Source organism: Sinocyclocheilus grahami, unplaced genomic scaffold (genome assembly GCF_001515645.1).
Source record: "Sinocyclocheilus grahami isolate Dianchi unplaced genomic scaffold, SAMN03320097.WGS_v1.1 scaffold235.1, whole genome shotgun sequence".
Lineage (NCBI taxonomy): Eukaryota > Metazoa > Chordata > Actinopteri > Cypriniformes > Cyprinidae > Sinocyclocheilus > Sinocyclocheilus grahami.
Genome location: NW_015505414.1, coordinates 881,234 through 900,731, shown reverse-complemented (window position 1 = coordinate 900,731; position 19,498 = coordinate 881,234). Strand labels below are relative to the sequence as shown.

At 39.6% G+C, this 19,498-nt stretch overlaps 1 protein-coding gene across 2 annotated transcripts; it reads left to right on the top strand.

Annotated features, from left to right (window-relative positions):
- Positions 1 to 1,817: 1,817 nt before the first annotated feature.
- Positions 1,818 to 14,340, top strand: rab23 (RAB23, member RAS oncogene family). Of its 2 annotated transcripts, none has more exons than XM_016288874.1 (7): positions 1,818 to 2,220; positions 9,912 to 10,140; positions 11,702 to 11,787; positions 11,854 to 12,010; positions 12,111 to 12,193; positions 12,619 to 12,711; positions 13,307 to 14,340. In XM_016288874.1, exons 2-7 carry the CDS (start codon positions 9,986 to 9,988, stop codon positions 13,432 to 13,434), a joined length of 702 nt encoding a protein of 233 aa, XP_016144360.1. In that variant the 5' UTR covers positions 1,818 to 2,220; positions 9,912 to 9,985; the 3' UTR covers positions 13,435 to 14,340. The 2 variants fall into 2 exon arrangements, with proteins under 2 accessions (XP_016144360.1, XP_016144361.1); XM_016288875.1 differs by lacking the exon at positions 1,818 to 2,220 and adding an exon at positions 7,779 to 7,845.
- Positions 14,341 to 19,498: the final 5,158 nt, after the last annotated feature.

The window sequence follows — 19,498 nt, the reverse complement described above, 5'->3', positions numbered from 1 at the left end:
CAGTCGATTCACTTGAAAGTGAAAGTAAAAACCGATGGCGCTTTCGGTATCTGACACTGCATTAACTGCGCATATTCCCTCAGAGACGACGAGAGACGAATCTACTTCATTATACTGATAATGCTATGGTAGCCATAAATGTTTTAATTTACTCCCTTAATATTTCTCTTGGAGTCCGAACATAGGCTAGTGGGGAAAAAAATTAAAAGAAGAAATAAATAAAGAGAGAAGAAACATATTTCGTGTTAAACAGGTTTTTTTTTCCTTTTTAAAAACGTTGGTGCTTGAAATAGGCCTAAAGCCTTTTCATTGATGACTGCAGTGTTAATAATTTTAATTATAGGCCTATAACTCATTGTATAATAAACCTGTTTTGAAAGACCTTTTTAAAAACATTTTCAATGAGGAGTAAGCTAGCCTAATCTTTATTATCGTCGCAGCGCCTCAGTTATGCGGTGTGCGCTATGAAATTATTGCGGGGCAAATTAATAGGCTAATAAGAAGAATGTAACAGGCTTAATTGAAAATGCCAAATTAGATATAACTAAAGTGTATACAATAATTTTATTCAGAAATGTCATGTTTGTGATTTTTTTTTTTTTTTTTGTTAATTCGTTACTTAAATTCTTTAGACAGCGCATACCAAACGACTGAACACCGACTGAAAACCCTGCCTGAGCTCAAATGACATTCATAATCGGCCTGACAGTGTTTCCCGGCTTCACAGAATGAAGCGGTTCGCGCGTGCGGACTGATGCACGGGCTGTCTCCCTCATCAGTGTGAGTTTTTAAAAGTCTTTTTTTTACAGAATTATGCATTGCTGCTGTTTTTCTAACATTTTCTAACACAGCTGCAAATTACAGTCCAACTGAATGCGTGAACACGCTTCGAATTTACATGCGCGACATGCCCGAAACAGTCTGGATAACAATCAAACTCATTTGATTTATTTTAGTTATTTGACATGTTATAATAGTTCTCTAATTGTGTTAAAATAGATCAAACAATCATTATTTAACAAATATTATATGTGTATAATAAACTGGGGGGGCCTTTCATCAGAGTGGGCCCGTCAGGCCCTTCCGCGGCCTACGCCCCTGGTATACAAGTTCATATTACACCATTTTTATAATACCGTTATATCTACATTTTTATTAACTATAATAAAAAAAGAGCAATTATATTGAGTAAAAAATAGTATAAATGTATTTTTTGCAAAATTCTCCCCGTGTACATTTTTCTCCCTAGTTTATGGACACTGAATGGATTTTCTGAGGTTACAGTGTTTTCAAGCTGCTGTCTTTCCTCGGCTGAAACACTCACTGAGTGATTGCATGAGGCTGTTCAGCAAGTCAGTGAATCTTTCGACACGCCCTCGGATGTTCGTTCATGTTTATTTCATGCTATTTAGAATGCAAGGGCTCCAAAACAAAACTGTATTTATCGTTTGAAATTCTTAATAGAACTAATTCTACATGACTCCCTGAACATGCAATTTTTCATTTTGATGAGATTATTTTCTTAATATGGTAAAAATGATTAAAAAAAAGGGATGAGACATCGCACGTTTGAAGCTGCTGATGAATCAAAGTGTGCTGATCATTTCTTATGGTTTTTCCATTATTGTTTGGGGGAGGCGTGAACATATATGCATATATGTGATCTGAAATCTGCCATGTTTTCTTATGGGAACAGCTCTTCTTTGTGCTGATGGATTTTTTTTCATTGTATTGTATTGTTCCAGCTGCGCTGAAGTTCTGAAAAAAGTCAAGGCAGGCTTTTATTTTGAAAGGGTGTGTTTGGTGTGCGACAGAGCGCTGTCTCCGAGTGGTCTCGCGCTTCACTCTGCCGCCGCTCAACAGATCAGACGCACGGTCGCGAATGACCGGAAAGCACGCCGAGCCGCTGCTGTATCTGTGGACATTTGCTTCCTCGGAGCCCGTTTGACTCTGGAGTATCCAAGCGGGATTGTTAGTCTGTGTAAGAGACACACACAGAGAGAGCAGTGAAGGAGGAGGAGGCCACGGCCACTCCTTTGATAAACTGTGCAAACGCAAAACAAGCTCGCGCATACAGCTGCTGCTGGCTTCTGTTTACATCCAGCAGATGTGTTCGGACTCATAATTCGCTCGAGCGCTGTGTTTGGATCCTCTGCGTTCACGATTATTCCCGTGTCGGATCTTCAAAGAGGAAACAATAACCTGGTAACACGAATGCAGGTGAGACCGTCCTGCAAACATCTCTTTAGTCACTGAACACTGAGTACCATGGTGTTATTCGAAGTGCCGTCTAAATACCATGGTGCATAAACATGGTAATCATTCAGTACGTCTGCATAGCAAAGTATCATGCTGTTACTCTCTGTTATATAACTGTGCTATCACAGTATTGGTCTCAGTGACACTTTTGCTGTGTTACACGTTACTTACTATAGTAACAGCTGCGCAGAGTTACCACCAACTAAACCAAACCCTAACCTTGTGCAAGTAATTACATCCAGCTTAGGCCAGTCACGATAACAACTTTTTGCTGTGCGATATATTGCCCTAGAAATAATTGCGATAAGCGATGTTATTGTCATTTTAAAGACCATTATATGCCACTGAATATATATTCATAATGTAACAGCATAATAATGCAAGAAGGGCTACACCCTTTCAAATGACAACAAACTTTACATTTTTAAGAATATTTAGATCATGGAAATTAAGTATCACGATATTAGATACCTGAATAAATAGTAAATAAACATTTTCTAACAAAAAGTGCAAAAAAGAAAAATGCACAACTAACTTGTGTGGAGCCTTTTTGACCTTCTTTTCTCTGTAAATTAAGGGGTGCACACTATTGCTGAAAAACTCAGATGTCCGTATGCACAAAGACACAGATCCCTGAACAAGGCCATATCTGCAGATGAAACTTAGTTTAGAAGCATTTTTAAAATGTGAACTAGCACCTCATGACTACACCACGTTATGTACGAGAAGCTGCAAAAGACACAGGCGCAAGTGGAATGCAAAAAAACACGGTGACATTAATGTATAAGTAAATATAATTGCCGATATATTGCGTCACCAAAAATGATTGAGGTCATGTACATATATTGCGCGATAAATCGATATATTGATTATTGCGACAGGACTAATGCTGCTAATACTTAAATCACAAGAACTTGGGTTGAATTACATTTAAAATATGGGGGTTCTTTGGAATTATTTGAAGGAACTTGGAGTAGCATCTAATACCATGGTAAATTAATTTGGTAAACTGTATTTTTTGCAGTGACCCTTGGTGATAGATACACTTGGTGATAGATACAGATGGTGATAGATACACTTGGTGATTGATACACTTGGTGATAGATACACATGGTGATAGATACACATGGTGATAGATACACATGGTGATAGATACACATGGTGATAGATACACATGGTGATAGATACACATGGTGATAGATACACATGGTGATAGATACACATGGTGATAGATACACATGGTGATAGATACACATGGTGATAGATACACATGGTGATAGATACACATGGTGATAGATACACATGGTGATAGATACACATGGTGATAGATACACATGGTGATAGATACACATGGTGATAGATACACATGGTGATAGATACACATGGTGATAGATACACATGGTGATAGATACACATGGTGATAGATACACATGGTGATAGATACACATGGTGATAGATACACATGGTGATAGATACACATGGTGATAGATACACATGGTGATAGATACACATGGTGATAGATACACATGGTGATAGATACACATGGTGATAGATACACATGGTGATAGATACACATGGTGATAGATACACATGGTGATAGATACACATGGTGATAGATACACATGGTGATAGATACACATGGTGATAGATACACATGGTGATAGATACACATGGTGATAGATACACATGGTGATAGATACACATGGTGATAGATACACATGGTGATAGATACACATGGTGATAGATACACATGGTGATAGATACACATGGTGATAGATACACATGGTGATAGATACACATGGTGATAGATACACATGGTGATAGATACACATGGTGATAGATACACATGGTGATAGATACACATGGTGATAGATACACATGGTGATAGATACACATGGTGATAGATACACATGGTGATAGATACACATGGTGATAGATACACATGGTGATAGATACACATGGTGATAGATACACATGGTGATAGATACACATGGTGATAGATACACATGGTGATAGATACACATGGTGATAGATACACATGGTGATAGATACACATGGTGATAGATACACATGGTGATAGATACACATGGTGATAGATACACATGGTGATAGATACACATGGTGATAGATACACATGGTGATAGATACACATGGTGATAGATACACATGGTGATAGATACACATGGTGATAGATACACATGGTGATAGATACACATGGTGATAGATACACATGGTGATAGATACACATGGTGATAGATACACATGGTGATAGATACACATGGTGATAGATACACATGGTGATAGATACACATGGTGATAGATACACATGGTGATAGATACACATGGTGATAGATACACATGGTGATAGATACACATGGTGATAGATACACATGGTGATAGATACACATGGTGATAGATACACATGGTGATAGATACACATGGTGATAGATACACATGGTGATAGATACACATGGTGATAGATACACATGGTGATAGATACACATGGTGATAGATACACATGGTGATAGATACACATGGTGATAGATACACATGGTGATAGATACACATGGTGATAGATACACATGGTGATAGATACACATGGTGATAGATACACATGGTGATAGATACACATGGTGATAGATACACATGGTGATAGATACACATGGTGATAGATACACATGGTGATAGATACACATGGTGATAGATACACATGGTGATAGATACACATGGTGATAGATACACATGGTGATAGATACACATGGTGATAGATACACATGGTGATAGATACACATGGTGATAGATACACATGGTGATAGATACACATGGTGATAGATACACATGGTGATAGATACACATGGTGATAGATACACATGGTGATAGATACACATGGTGATAGATACACATGGTGATAGATACACATGGTGATAGATACACATGGTGATAGATACACATGGTGATAGATACACATGGTGATAGATACACATGGTGATAGATACACATGGTGATAGATACACATGGTGATAGATACACATGGTGATAGATACACATGGTGATAGATACACATGGTGATAGATACACATGGTGATAGATACACATGGTGATAGATACACATGGTGATAGATACACATGGTGATAGATACACATGGTGATAGATACACATGGTGATAGATACACATGGTGATAGATACACATGGTGATAGATACACATGGTGATAGATACACATGGTGATAGATACACATGGTGATAGATACACATGGTGATAGATACACATGGTGATAGATACACATGGTGATAGATACACATGGTGATAGATACACATGGTGATAGATACACATGGTGATAGATACACATGGTGATAGATACACATGGTGATAGATACACATGGTGATAGATACACATGGTGATAGATACACATGGTGATAGATACACATGGTGATAGATACACATGGTGATAGATACACATGGTGATAGATACACATGGTGATAGATACACATGGTGATAGATACACATGGTGATAGATACACATGGTGATAGATACACATGGTGATAGATACACATGGTGATAGATACACATGGTGATAGATACACATGGTGATAGATACACATGGTGATAGATACACATGGTGATAGATACACATGGTGATAGATACACATGGTGATAGATACACATGGTGATAGATACACATGGTGATAGATACACATGGTGATAGATACACATGGTGATAGATACACATGGTGATAGATACACATGGTGATAGATACACATGGTGATAGATACACATGGTGATAGATACACATGGTGATAGATACACATGGTGATAGATACACATGGTGATAGATACACATGGTGATAGATACACATGGTGATAGATACACATGGTGATAGATACACATGGTGATAGATACACATGGTGATAGATACACATGGTGATAGATACACATGGTGATAGATACACATGGTGATAGATACACATGGTGATAGATACACATGGTGATAGATACACATGGTGATAGATACACATGGTGATAGATACACATGGTGATAGATACACATGGTGATAGATACACATGGTGATAGATACAGATGGTGATAGATACACTTGGTGATAGATAGACTTGGTGATAGATACAGATGCTACTCTGATATGAGCCGAACCCTCCATTATTGGAAGTATAGTCAATCTCTTAAACACACTGACTGCTGCAACACATGAAATCCGGTGTGACGTATGTAATTTGACCACCAACAGCGGCTTTAAACAGGCAGATGGGGTTCTTTCGTACATTTGTATTTAGGGATGTGTGTGTTTTGACTTCGCTTTGTATATCACACAGACTTCCTTGGTTACGTGGATCTCAGTGCCATGGCAGTAACGCAGTGGGCCCTTTAGACAGCCAGACCTCATAAACACCTGTCAACAGGGCCGTTTCTAGGAATAGGCGAGCTAGGCGGTCAGCTAGGGCGCCACCAACTGAAGGGGCGCCAATGAGCACACGTACTGGCACTTTTAGCAGGGTTGTGATAAAGAGTGACACGGTCACCCTGAAATATGACTGCCACCCCCAATGGATCCCCCAACATTATTGGGCTAGAGTACTTTCAATCTGATGATGCCTGTATGCCACTAGATCAGAGTGCTGTCAATTGCTGCCTGATTGTTGCATGCAAAGTTTGCATTTGGAGCGCTCAACAACGCCATTAGATCAGTGGGCTCTGTCTTTTTTCACAAACCAGTGCTTTGGCAAGGTAACACTTTTTTTGCCATGCAATAAAGCTAAGTTCAAAGGCCAATTTAAAATATTGGTACAGTAAATGAAGTGCACAAAATCAGTATTTTGTTTAGGCAGTATTTGTGGCAAATTTGTCCAAAAGGTGTGCGTTTTTTGCGCCAATGCATTGTTAAAGGATCAGCGTGTCATGTAATATTCCCATATAAACGTTAACATCCAATTAAAAAATATTTGTATAGTAAAATTCTCTAATTCACGTGATCAATACATCCTTTATTAGACCGCTTTGTTGAGTTAAATACATCCTCACGGAGGTGTCGAAATGCTGAATCAATTCATTCACTTCCAACAGCGCTTAATGGGAGCAGCGTCATAGAGGGCAGAGTGTCAGGTTATTTAAAGGGGACGTTAACGCGTTAACGAGTAGCAAATGATTAAGTAGCTGCATTGGTTACTTTTATGCCACTGATAAAGCTTTTATATGTAGTTTGGGGTAACAGGGATTTTATAGGTTTGACTGAAATAATAATGCAATAACTGACACTTTAAATCAATGTTTCAAGAAACAACAACAAAATTTTTTTACAAAAAACAGATAAAGACAAAAAAGTAGCCATTGATAATATCTAAACAATATTTAATAGTATATAGTATCCAAATCAAAATGTAATAAAATTAATTTATGTGTGATTTATGTGTAAATTATATATATAATTTTTTTGGGGGGGGGCAATAGGGATTTCGCCTAGGGCGTCAAATTGGCTAGAAACGGCCCTGCCTGTCAAGAACGAACGCTGGGATCCGGCTTTAGTTCTAAAAGCTGAACCAAATGGAAGCAAGGAAATCCAGTCTTGTCAGTCAAATGCTTTCTTAATGTGTTTTAAAATATCTGTTTGGCTACATTGAGCTATAAATGTAGAAGTCAAGTTAAATAAATAAATAAAACATTAAATGATGAATATATTTATGACATTTAAAAAAAAAACATTGTATTAATGCATTAAAACATTCATACAGTTGAAGGAATTAAATACAATTAGGAACATTGGCCAATATTTGGAAGGATCTGATATGGGTTTGAATCTAATGAGAGCATCATTTTGTGAGTTTATTTGATGAAGGCTGATCCTGTGGAGATTCTGCCGTGAAGGGCTCATGCATGTTATTGTTGTCTCAGGTTGGCTGCTGTATTTAGTTACCCAACAGAAACGCGGGAGGCCTCGGGAACGTAACCTAATATGTAAGCGCTGCTATCTATCCAGCATTCTTGGATTGCATTTTTGCGTTCAAGTTCAAGACTCCTGCTGCAGACAAAACTATTGTCTTCTGTAGAGCTGCTTGGATCTGAAATGAACTTGTTTCAGAATTGATGAACTGTACAGTTATTGAACAGAACTGAATCAAACACTGAACTGACTGGAGCTCAATAATAACACCGTCCTTGCTGTAGAGCTGCTTTAGATTTGAGCTGAGTTCACTTCATAACTAATGAGGTTTGCAACATTCGCTCTGTTATCGAACTGAATTGAGCTGCATAATGGCACCATTGTCTTCTGTAGAGCTGCTTTACAGCTAAAAGTGAATTTGTTTCATAAGGGAATTTGGCCAGATTAGCACTGTTATTTTCCTGTTTATTACTGAGACTGTTAACAGCGGTTCTAGCCAATTTAACCAGTTTTCATTGTTATAATTGTTGAATGCATTGTTGATTTGCAACCAGGTTATTTTGAGGGTAAAACTGGGCCTTTATGGGTGAATCTCATGAGACCTGTCAAAAACATGTCTGCTTGGATTTCTCCCCAAACCCAAAAGAAAGAGAGAACTTCCACTTTGTTTATAGAAAGGCATCTTGTTTTAGTTTCCTTGTGAATTTCATTCATGCTTCCTTCTGCTGACCAGCTCTTTGAAGATGCTGATTTCATTTTCCAGCAGGATTTGGCACCTGCCCACACTGCCAAAAGCACCAAAAGTTGGTTAAATAACCATGGTGTTGGTGTGCTTGACTGGCCAGCAAACTCACCAGACCTGAACCCCATAGAGAATCTATGGGGTATTGTCAAGAGGAAAATGAGAAACAAGAGACCAAAAAATGCAGATGAGCTGAAGGCCACTGTCAAAGAAACCTGGGCTTCCATACCACCTCAGCAGTGCCACAAACTGATCACCTCCATGCCACGCCGAATTGAGGCAGTAATTAAAGCAAAAGGAGCCCCTACCAAGTATTGAGTACATGTACAGTAAATGAACATACTTTCCAGAAGGCCAACAATTCACAAACATTTTTATTTTTTATTGGTCTTATGAAGTATTCTAATTTGTTGAGATAGTGAATTGGTGGGTTTTTGTTAAATGTGAGCCAAAATCATCACAATTAAAAGAACCAAAGACTTAAACTACTTCAGTCTGTGTGCATTGAATTTATTTAATACACGAGTTTCACAATTTGAGTTGAATTACTGAAATAAATGAACTTTTCCACGACATTCTAATTTATTGAGATGCACCTGTATATTACTCATGGTCACCATTGAGAATAATAGGAATTCAAATAAATTCAAAATTAAAAGTCCAGATGCATTACAGTAAAGAGAATTTGAGGACAAATGGGCTTATTTGTTACGAAAATAAAGTTGCAGTGCAAAAAAATCTTCAAAATAAATAAATGAACCATGCAAAATGCATCATGAAATGGTAAGCACAGCCCAGACCCATATAGCAGGCTCTCACTCAATGCAAACTGACCCAAACCCCTCAGGGACTAATAGATCACGTCTCTAGATCATGATGCAGGAAACGACAATGATGCCATATTTTTTGCATCCTGTCAGCAAAGGTGGTGAAAATGTGCATTGAAGTAACACCTGATGTGTCATAATGTGTGTGATTATGACTGATCTGTCAACTACTTTCCTAAAACAGGCTAGAGTTGAGAAGATCCTACAGCAGCAGTGAGCCGGGCCGGAGTGAGGTGAAAGCACAGGCACATCGCAGCCATGCTGGAGGAGGACATGGAAGTGGCCATCAAGGTGGTGGTGGTGGGGAACGGAGCGGTCGGGAAGTCCAGTATGATCCAGCGATACTGCAAGGGCATCTTCACGAAGGACTACAAAAAGACCATCGGGGTTGACTTTCTGGAAAGACAGATCATGTAAGCATGCTTTTACGCTTCAGTCGGGTCGCTTTGAAATGCTTTTATAGGTTTCTTACTGTCTGCGCTTCATGTCTTTGCTGCTCAGTTTCTTAAAATGCCATTTTCACCTCTTTTACCTGGAAGAAGAAAACCATTTCTTTAGAAACTGTAATCTAAGAAGTTGTTTTGGATAGCATGCTGACATTACTAATGCAAAGTATTTTTGCACATTTTTTTGTGAGAGTGATCTACTGCATTTGTCAGAATGCGTAGTATAGACAGACACAAGAGTATATTACATGGAATATGTATTCGAGATGCATTCACCTTGACCTTCATCGTACAAATGAACCAGAAGCTATATCAAACGTGAGTTTTAAAATCTATAGCCATGTCTTGAATATTGTGGGGAACCAAAGCACATTTTTGGCGTGTTAATAGTGGTTTAAAGGAATTAACGGATTTAAAGGGAGCTACGGGAATAAAGAAGAATGGTAGAAAATAACTTTATGAAGTAATTCATTCAACTATTTGCAAATAAACCAAAATAATGTTCTTTTTAGCAACATCATATGACCCCTTTAATAAACATGGAAACAGCAATGACACACCCAAAGTCTTCCAGGTTTTAAATGTTTTTTTGAACGATATGTAATCCATAAAAAAGTAACTGAAATCTGATTATGGGCATTTTAAAATGTAATATACTCTACTTACAAGTACTTAATTTTTGTAATCTGATTACATAATCCAGATTACATGTAATCAGTTACTACCCAGCACTGACTGCACAGTAGGTACAGTAATCAACTCATACATACAAACAAAGCCTGAATCATTCACAACTTTGTATTTGGCCCAAAAAGATTTGTATTTGTTTTTCACCTAATTATTTGGCCAAATGCATATATCAGGTTTACATTACATGCGTTTCAGAGTTAACCTGAAATCTGATTATGGGCATTTTAAAATGTAATATACTCTACTTACAAGTACTTAATTTTTGTAATCTGATTACATAATCCAGATTACATGTAATCAGTTACTACCCAGCACTGACTGCACAGTAGGTACAGTAATCAACTCATACATACAAACAAAGCCTGAATCATTCACAACTTTAAACAGAAATAAATGCCAGTAAATCTGGCTCACATTTGTCATGGCAGACGACAAAATACTTCCGAACGAGCAAACGTCCTGTTTGCATTTAAATATGGTTCATGACAAATAACACGTGGTGACGCTCAGGCAACCCCTGAAAAGAACATCCTCTTTCTTTTTTAGCAGTAGTTCCTGGATATCAGTCTCTTTCCAATATAACATGAGATGTGTCATCGGCAGTAAATGCCAGAGAAAATCTCTGCGGTTTACTGTTTGTACACACAAAACGAAACGAGGAATCAATGAGCTAGCAGTGGCTTCATCTGTTGCAATGCTTCGTCAAACTGAGAATGAAAGCAGATGTGAATTACAGCTGTAAGCCTGCTTGTCATGCGGCCCAAAAAGATTTGTATTTGTTTTTCACCTAATTATTTGGCCAAATGCATATATCAGGTTTACATTACATGCGTTTCAGAGTTAATGGTGAGGACGTCAGGCTGATGTTGTGGGACACAGCAGGACAGGAGGAGTTTGATGCCATCACCAAGGCCTATTATAGAGGTGAGACCGTTTGGCTGTGAGGTTCGAGGCCTTGAGCAGGTTTGTGACGTGTGTTTGCTCCTGCAGGAGCTCAGGCCTGTGTGCTGGTCTTCTCCACCACTGACAGAGAATCCTTTGAGGCCATCAGCAGCTGGAGGGAGAAAGTGGAGATGGAGGTCGGAGACATTCCCACCGTCCTGGTGCAGAACAAAATCGATCTACTGGACGACACGGTTATCAAAAAGTAAGGCAAAAAGAATCAGGGTTCAGTTGTTTAATGCACAGTATCAGCGACGGTAGAGATTGATGTGGCCGATGACAAACCGTCTGTGTTGTTGCTTCAGTGAGGAGGCTGAAGGTCTCGCTAAGAGGCTGAAGTTGAGATTCTATCGGACGTCAGTAAAAGAAGATCTGAACGTCAACGAGGGTGAGTGATAAAGCATTTCAGTTCACAAAACTGATTTATGCTCAACTGTAAAATAACTCATTTTTAGTGCCGTCAACCGATTAATCGCGATTAATCACATCCAAAATAAAAGTCTTTGTTCACATAATATGTGTGCGTCCTGTGTATATTTATTATGTATCTATAAATACACACACACATGCGTGTATATATTTAAGAAAAATAAGTTGTTTATATTTTAAATATATTTATATATAATATAAATGATATGAATATAAATAAATACATGTAAATAGTTTCGAAATATATACTGTATGTGTGTGTATTTATATATACATAATAAATATACACAGGACGCACACATATTATGTGAACAAAGACTTTTATTTTGGATGCGATTAATCGTTTGACAGCACTACTCATTTTATATATTTTTGATGTTGTAGTTTTTAAGTATCTAGCTGACAAATATCTGCAACGACTCAAGCTACAGTCAGCAGAGGAGACAGAGGTTGTTCACACGTCCAGCAATAAAATAGGTAAGATTTTTTATTTATTTTTTAAGAAATTAATACTTTTATTTCGGAATGGGCATTTTTAGACATTGCATGATCCGATCTGATTTCCATTCTTGGAATCACGATTCCAAAGCGATTCTTGATCTACTATTATCTATCTATTATTATTATTATTAATTTATTTGTTTACCCACGTTACCAAATTTATTTGTTCATTTTTATTAAATGACCATAAGTGGGATACTTTTTAAAATCATTACAAATAATAAATAAATCAAAACAATTGTATGTTAAGAATTATAACCAACTAAATGTAGCTTCAAAACGTACAAGCAGATATAAAGAAATAAAGGGGAACAAAGAAACACATTACAAGCAGTAAACAAAAAGTGCTTTCTGTATCTGAGCGTGCTTTAAGTATCTGAAAGTTTCCAGACAGGCGCTCTTATGGATTTTTCTCCTTTTCTCAGAAATTGTTGCTGATGACATCACAGACACATCTTATATTTATATTTCATTTTATTACAACTCTGCTAGTGTTTCTTTAAATGTAGCTTTAGCATGACTGTTTGAAATTCTCATGACACGTTTTGAAATGGTCTCTTACTGTTTTCAGGCGTTTTCAACACTGCACCCCACCAGACCGCCGGCGATCTGAACAGCCGAGAGGTCATAAACCTGCGCCCAAACAAGCAGAGGACCAAGAAAACAAAAAACCCCTTCGGTAGCTGCAGACTGCTGTAGAATGGCTCTGATTCACAGCATGCCTTGCTGGGAATTGATGAGCTTCATTAGCACTAATTAGAGTTCAAGGAAGGTCCCACGTCCACTCTGAACGTGTGTAATCCAGAGCAGATCTCTCATAATGTGTGTGTGTGTCTGTCTCTCTGTGTGTGTGTGTGTGTGTGTGTGCGTGTGCATCATGCTGCTGGCGTCCTCTGCTGGCTGGCACTGCTTACAACACTAGTGTCTCTGCCATCAGCAGCCTCACACAGTAAATTGGAGCTATTTTTGTACCAGTATTGAAGAGTAAATCTTTTGGACACTGCCCTTCCTCACATTTTAACAATGATTGTGGCTCAAAATTCGAATGAAAAGCGAATATATTTTCTCACAGTCAAATATATGGTGAGTTATTTCAGATATTTACAGGGTAGTTTTCTCTAATGAGATTATTTACAGCAGAAACAATTTCTAACACACCATTTGTGCATTTGGACCGGTCATCGTTTGTGCAATATGTTTGTATCGATGGAGTTGCATCATTTGCTATCACATCATTTGCTATCACAATTGAAACAAAGTTTCTTACATGAACGTCGTCACGAGTTTCAATCCATATGTTCTTATAGGTATTTTTGTATGAAAAATATAGTAAAGTAATCCATAACATTTAACAGAGTGCCAAATGTTTCTAAACTCTACGTACTTGTAAGAAATGTAAATAGTGTTTAGTAAATGGTTGAACAAGTCAGATTTTTAAATATTTCAGATGAACTCAACATCATTGATATGCATCAGCATCCTCTTCTGAAGCTCTGTCATATTCTAAGAGATTGTATTATAGAAACATTCTTTGGGGGTAAAGAGTTTTTTTTTAAAATTCTGTTGGTGACAACTGGCAACGCCGCCAGATATTACAGCGTAAAACTGCACACACTTACCCTCGGTCAGGGAGTAAAACAACTGGCAGTGGGAATTGTCTGGAGAAGCAAACAGGTCTACCTGAGCATCTCCAAAGCGTTCCCAAATCAGCTGAACTGACTGGGGATGGAGTCTCCATTCCCCGGGGCGAGACTGCTGTCGTGAGAGCTCGTCGGCTGCACGATTGAGCCTGCCCAGGATATGAATGGCACAAAGTGACCTCAGAGGGTTCTGACTCCACAAGAGGAGATGGTGAGCGAGTTGCGACATATGACGGGAGCGTAGACCGCCCTGACGGTTGATGTACGCTGACCACAACGTGCTTGTCATTCAGCAGGGCCTTGAAGTGGTGCAGAGCAAGCCGTACTGCTAGCAACTCGAGACATGCCACTGAAGTCGGCAGCATGTCCATTGCACATGGCACCCCAGCCCATGGCAGAGGCATCTGATGACACAACAACATGCCTGGACACTGGTTCTAGGGGAACACCAGCCCGTAGAAATGAGAGGTCCAACCACGGGGTGAAGGTTCGGCGGCAGGCCGGAGTGATGGTCATCTCGGGACTCGGCCGTGAAGCCAGTGCTGAAGTGGTCTCATATGAAGCAACCAGAGCAGTATGACCGCCGCTACGGATGCCATATGCCCCAGGAACCTCTGCAATAGTTTCAGTGGAACCGCTCTCTTGCCTTTGAATTGACTTAGGCAATTCAGCAGTGACTGTGTGCGCTCGCTTGTAAGCTGCGTGAACATGGCGACCAAGTCTATTTCCATACCAAGAAAAGAGATCCTCTGCACAGGGGAGACTTTGCTCTTTTCCCAGTTGACCCGAAGACCCAGACGGGCGAGGTGTCTGAGCACCAGATCCCTGTACTCGAGAGTGAGCTAGAATCAGCCAGTCATCGAGGTAGTTGAGGATACGGACACCTTGCTCCCTGAGAGGAGCCAGAGCACCCTCCGTGACCTTCGTAAAGACGTGGAGAGACAGGGCCAACCCGAATGGGAGAACTTTGTACTGATATGTCTGCCCCTCGAAAGCAAGTGTCGAGGAAGAATGGAGACATGAAAGTACGTGTCCTTCAGGTCGATCGCTGCAAACCAATCCATGGGATGAATGCATTCAAAAATGCGTTTGGGCGTTAAAGGGGTCATATGATGCGATTTCAATTTTTCCTTTCTCTTTGGAGCTTTGTCAAGCTCTTGGTGCATAAAGAAGATCTGTAAAGTTGCAAAGACTTAAGTCTCAAATCCAAAGAGATATTCTTTATAAAAGTTAGCAGTTAACCACGCCTACCTAAAACGGCTCATTCTAACATGCCCCCACATATCTACCTCACTATGTGGGAAGATTTGCATAACGCTGCACAAATGTTCACGCAAAGAAAAAAGGCGTAACACTTATTCTCACTGTAGTATTGTTGCCGCTGCCGCTATACCGTGGAGACACTGTGTGCTTCGTTGTGAAAGCGAAACTACTTTGTTTGGTCTTCCAAAAGAGAACAATATCCGCTTCGTCATGCCTAGAGCTGATCTGTGCTGGTCGCTGAGGGAATACTTCAGCTTAGTGCTGTGGATCGCCGGATTGGCTTTCACCTTGGACGAAGCCTGGGGTCGTCACATGTGGTTGCCGCTCCTTCGTCGAATCCGCCGGGCGCGCCGTTCTCGACCCCGCCGCCTTTGCTCCCTCTAGCCCGGCCTCAGCTCACGCTAAGCCGCGGCTTTTGCTCACGCTAGGCCGCAGTGTTTTTCGTTGTGAAAGCGAAACTACTTTGTTTGGTCTTCCAAAAGAGGACACTTTTGTTGTATTTACAACACTGTTCCAGAACAGTTTAACCCAAATCAAGATGTGTGCAACCCATTTTATGGAGGACTGTTTACTGATCCTGGGAGAGTTGACTACAATGCCGGCAGTTCTGACTCACATTCTGTAAGTACGTTTTCATTTAAAGGATTTGCCACTGATGATTCAAGCACGAGTTTTGGGCAGTGTAGAGTAGCATTTGTTGTTTGTCATTTCTCCGATCACAAATGCAGACAGGGTTTTATGTTTACGCGACGCGATGCAACACAATGTGTAAAAAGACAGTATAAGTCATTATAATCAATAATTATGTCCCCACTGGATGCAACGAATGCCTCGTTTGTAATGGGTTTTCATGTTTTTGTCACGTCGCTCCGGCCTGACACGGCATCAACAGTATGGTGAGGGGCGTAACATTTCCGACACACGCTTGAGGTATTCGGCCAGTCACAACGCACTGGATAGCTGGCCAATCACAGCACACCTCGCTTTTTCAGACCGATGAGCTTTGTAAAAATCAATGCGTTTCAAAAAGGCGGGGCATAGCGGAGAAACAATAATGTACAGTATGTGGAAAATAATGTGTTTTTTTAAACTTTAAACCGCATAAACACATTTCATTACACCAAATACACAAAATAATGTTCTTTTTAGCAGCATCATATGACCCCTTTAACGTCTTAAACGGAAGTCTGTGAAGAGCTCGGTTCAAGGCACACAAGTCTAGGATTGGCCATAACCCACCTGTTTTCTTGGGTACTATGAAGTAGGGGCTGTAGAAGCCGGACTTCATGTCGGCTGGAGGGACCAGCTCTATCGCGCCTTTTGCCAGCAGGCCAACTTGGGATCAGGCTCGGGCAACGTTGGCATCCCAGAGGGAGGCAACGCAGCCGAATCCTCATCTCCCGAGGACTCAGCAAGCCCAATCGGAGGCTCCACAGGCTGCGGTGTTTGTGAGGGGGGTGCAGCCCGAGGAGGCTGTCTCGTCTGGGAAGCCCACACCGTAACCCTCAGGTCACCCTGGCCACCAGCCAAAGTAGCCCTCTTACAGGAAGAGGAACTAGATTGGGATGTGGCAGAGGGGACTCTATACTGTTTAAGGTAATTGAGTCTCGATCTTAACACCGAGATGGTCATGTCCCCACAATGAGAACATGAACCATCCATGAATGCAGCCTCAGCGTGCTGAAAGCCCAGACACATGACATAGCGATCGCAGACCAAGGTACTCAGCGTACTATTGGTTCTATGGTTTGGGGGAAATCATTCACACTGAAAAAATACCATTGCATTGAATAATGTTATGAGATTGTTTTAAATATTTTTTGGAATATACAAAAAAGAAATGATGGTGGAAATTATACTTTTAAACTAAATTAAAACGCCAGTAGGTGCCAGTAGTGAGCGAGTCACTGAGTTGTACATTCATGCGATTTGTTCAAACGGCAGATTCATCAGATGTTTATGCCTGGGCTAATAAAACTTTGACTCAACCGATTCGTTCAGAACAAGGAATCAAGCAGCAATGAATCGGATGGTTTCTGTGAGATGCGCTGTGGTTCCGCCTAAAATGTAAGTGACCTAATATTATTGTATTTGCTTATTGAACTATTAATATACAGTATATATAGCCTATCATGTTTTGCATTTATTAAAATTCAATACAATAAATTTTGAGAAACACGGTGAATTAATCACAAAACATATTCGAAATGCACATTTAGACACTGATACTCCTGTAACGTTACGTGTTGCAAACAAATGTTTGTATGATGAACATTTTTACAGTATTCTGAAACCTTCAGATCCACACTACTCGTATTCAGTTGCAGCGATAATGCATTCACTTTCAACTTTTCAAGTCAAGACTTAATGGGATCTTTCTGGATTTAGTCTGTACCGATCAGACAATCAAAATCTTACCTCGTCTCAATCTGATCTAGGCTTTCCAGTAACTGTCCGGACCGGTCCGCCTTTGAAATCGTTCGGGTGAATTTGCGTTTTGATGCATCGTACATTTTGGCGTTAATTTTCGCTTGTGCCATTATAACTGCTGCTAGTCGTGTTAATGAATGATTTCACGGGTGCAGTGACCTACAGGGCAAACCGGAGCAGACCACCCGAGCAATAATATAGCGATGTTCGGTCCGCCAGTGAATCATTCACTTTCAGTCGAATCGATTCGCACAGCGTTTTCAAACCGCCGAACTGTGTGACTATAAAGTGGGTGACATGTTGAGCTGTAAACATTCAAGCACAATCCTTCTAAAGCATTACACGCAGTATTTGCCGAATCCTTAGTTTGTCATTTTAAAGTGATGAGATAGTATACAGCAGTATATGGTTAAATGTAATGATTTATTCAATTTATTTAATATCAACTAAATATTTATACAACAACTCTTTATACAATATCGCATGACCCACGTAGACAACTTTGTGTTGACTCAAAAGATTCAATGAATGGAAGCTGTTCTCTGAAATGAATCATCCAAAACAGCCAATTCGTATCGACCACGTAGTGCAGGTAGAGGTCCCGCTCCCTCAAGGTTCTATAGGGGTTATGCGCAACAGACTTCCGTATTCTGTTAACTGGGTCTCGTCGCTTCCGGTTCAAGCGTTTTGCATATGCTTAGTTAAATATGAAGCAGTTTTACTCAAGATGCCTTCAAAGTAGATACCAATGATGATCATAACCAGTGTCCATCACATATGCGGACTGATATCTAAAAGTTTTTTTTATTTTTATTCTTTTCACATTTAGATATAAAAATTGAATAAAACGTCAACAATAAAAACAGATAGCTAGTTTGACTGATCATATTAAAAGTCCATAGATATCGGTATTATTTAATACGGCTGTTAACACGTTCTCCGACAAGCGGAAACAATGAGACCTGTTTTCCGGGTTTGGTCAGGTGATGTTCGACATATACCCTATTCCGCACCCACCCGCTCCCGCTGTATATTCACTCTTTGTTCACCCGCTGTCCGCTTAGAATACTTTTCTTCCCGGACCGTTCCTGCTAAATTTAGATCTGGTTTCCAGAATCTCACATTTAAATTTCCGCTACTGAAAGAGAGAGATATGCTGACAAATAAAAGTGTAGTCTGCACACAATTGTGTTATTTTATCCGTCTTGTCAAGAGTCTTACATGTATTGACTTTGACTTGAATTTATATGAATTATCTTAAGACACAAAATTTGTTTAATATTTTATGCAACACAGGAAAAGTGTCAGAGACAATAAAAATGTTGTACAAAAATTGTATTTCTCATTTTTATTCGTCTTGTCAGGATACAATTCGTTTAACGTTGACAACATTTTATCAGTAGCCTACAGAACATTCTCAAAACAACCTA

Bases quoted from the DNA above. Each gene is read 5' to 3' on its own strand.
- rab23 (XM_016288874.1), top strand. From the start codon at position 9,986: ATGCTGGAGGAGGACATGGAAGTGGCCATCAAGGTGGTGGTGGTGGGG. The intron at 12,011-12,110 runs GTAAGGCAAAAA...TTGTTGCTTCAG, and splicing joins GACGACACGGTTATCAAAAA to TGAGGAGGCTGAAGGTCTCG. The intron at 12,712-13,306 runs GTAAGATTTTTT...TACTGTTTTCAG, and splicing joins CACGTCCAGCAATAAAATAG to GCGTTTTCAACACTGCACCC.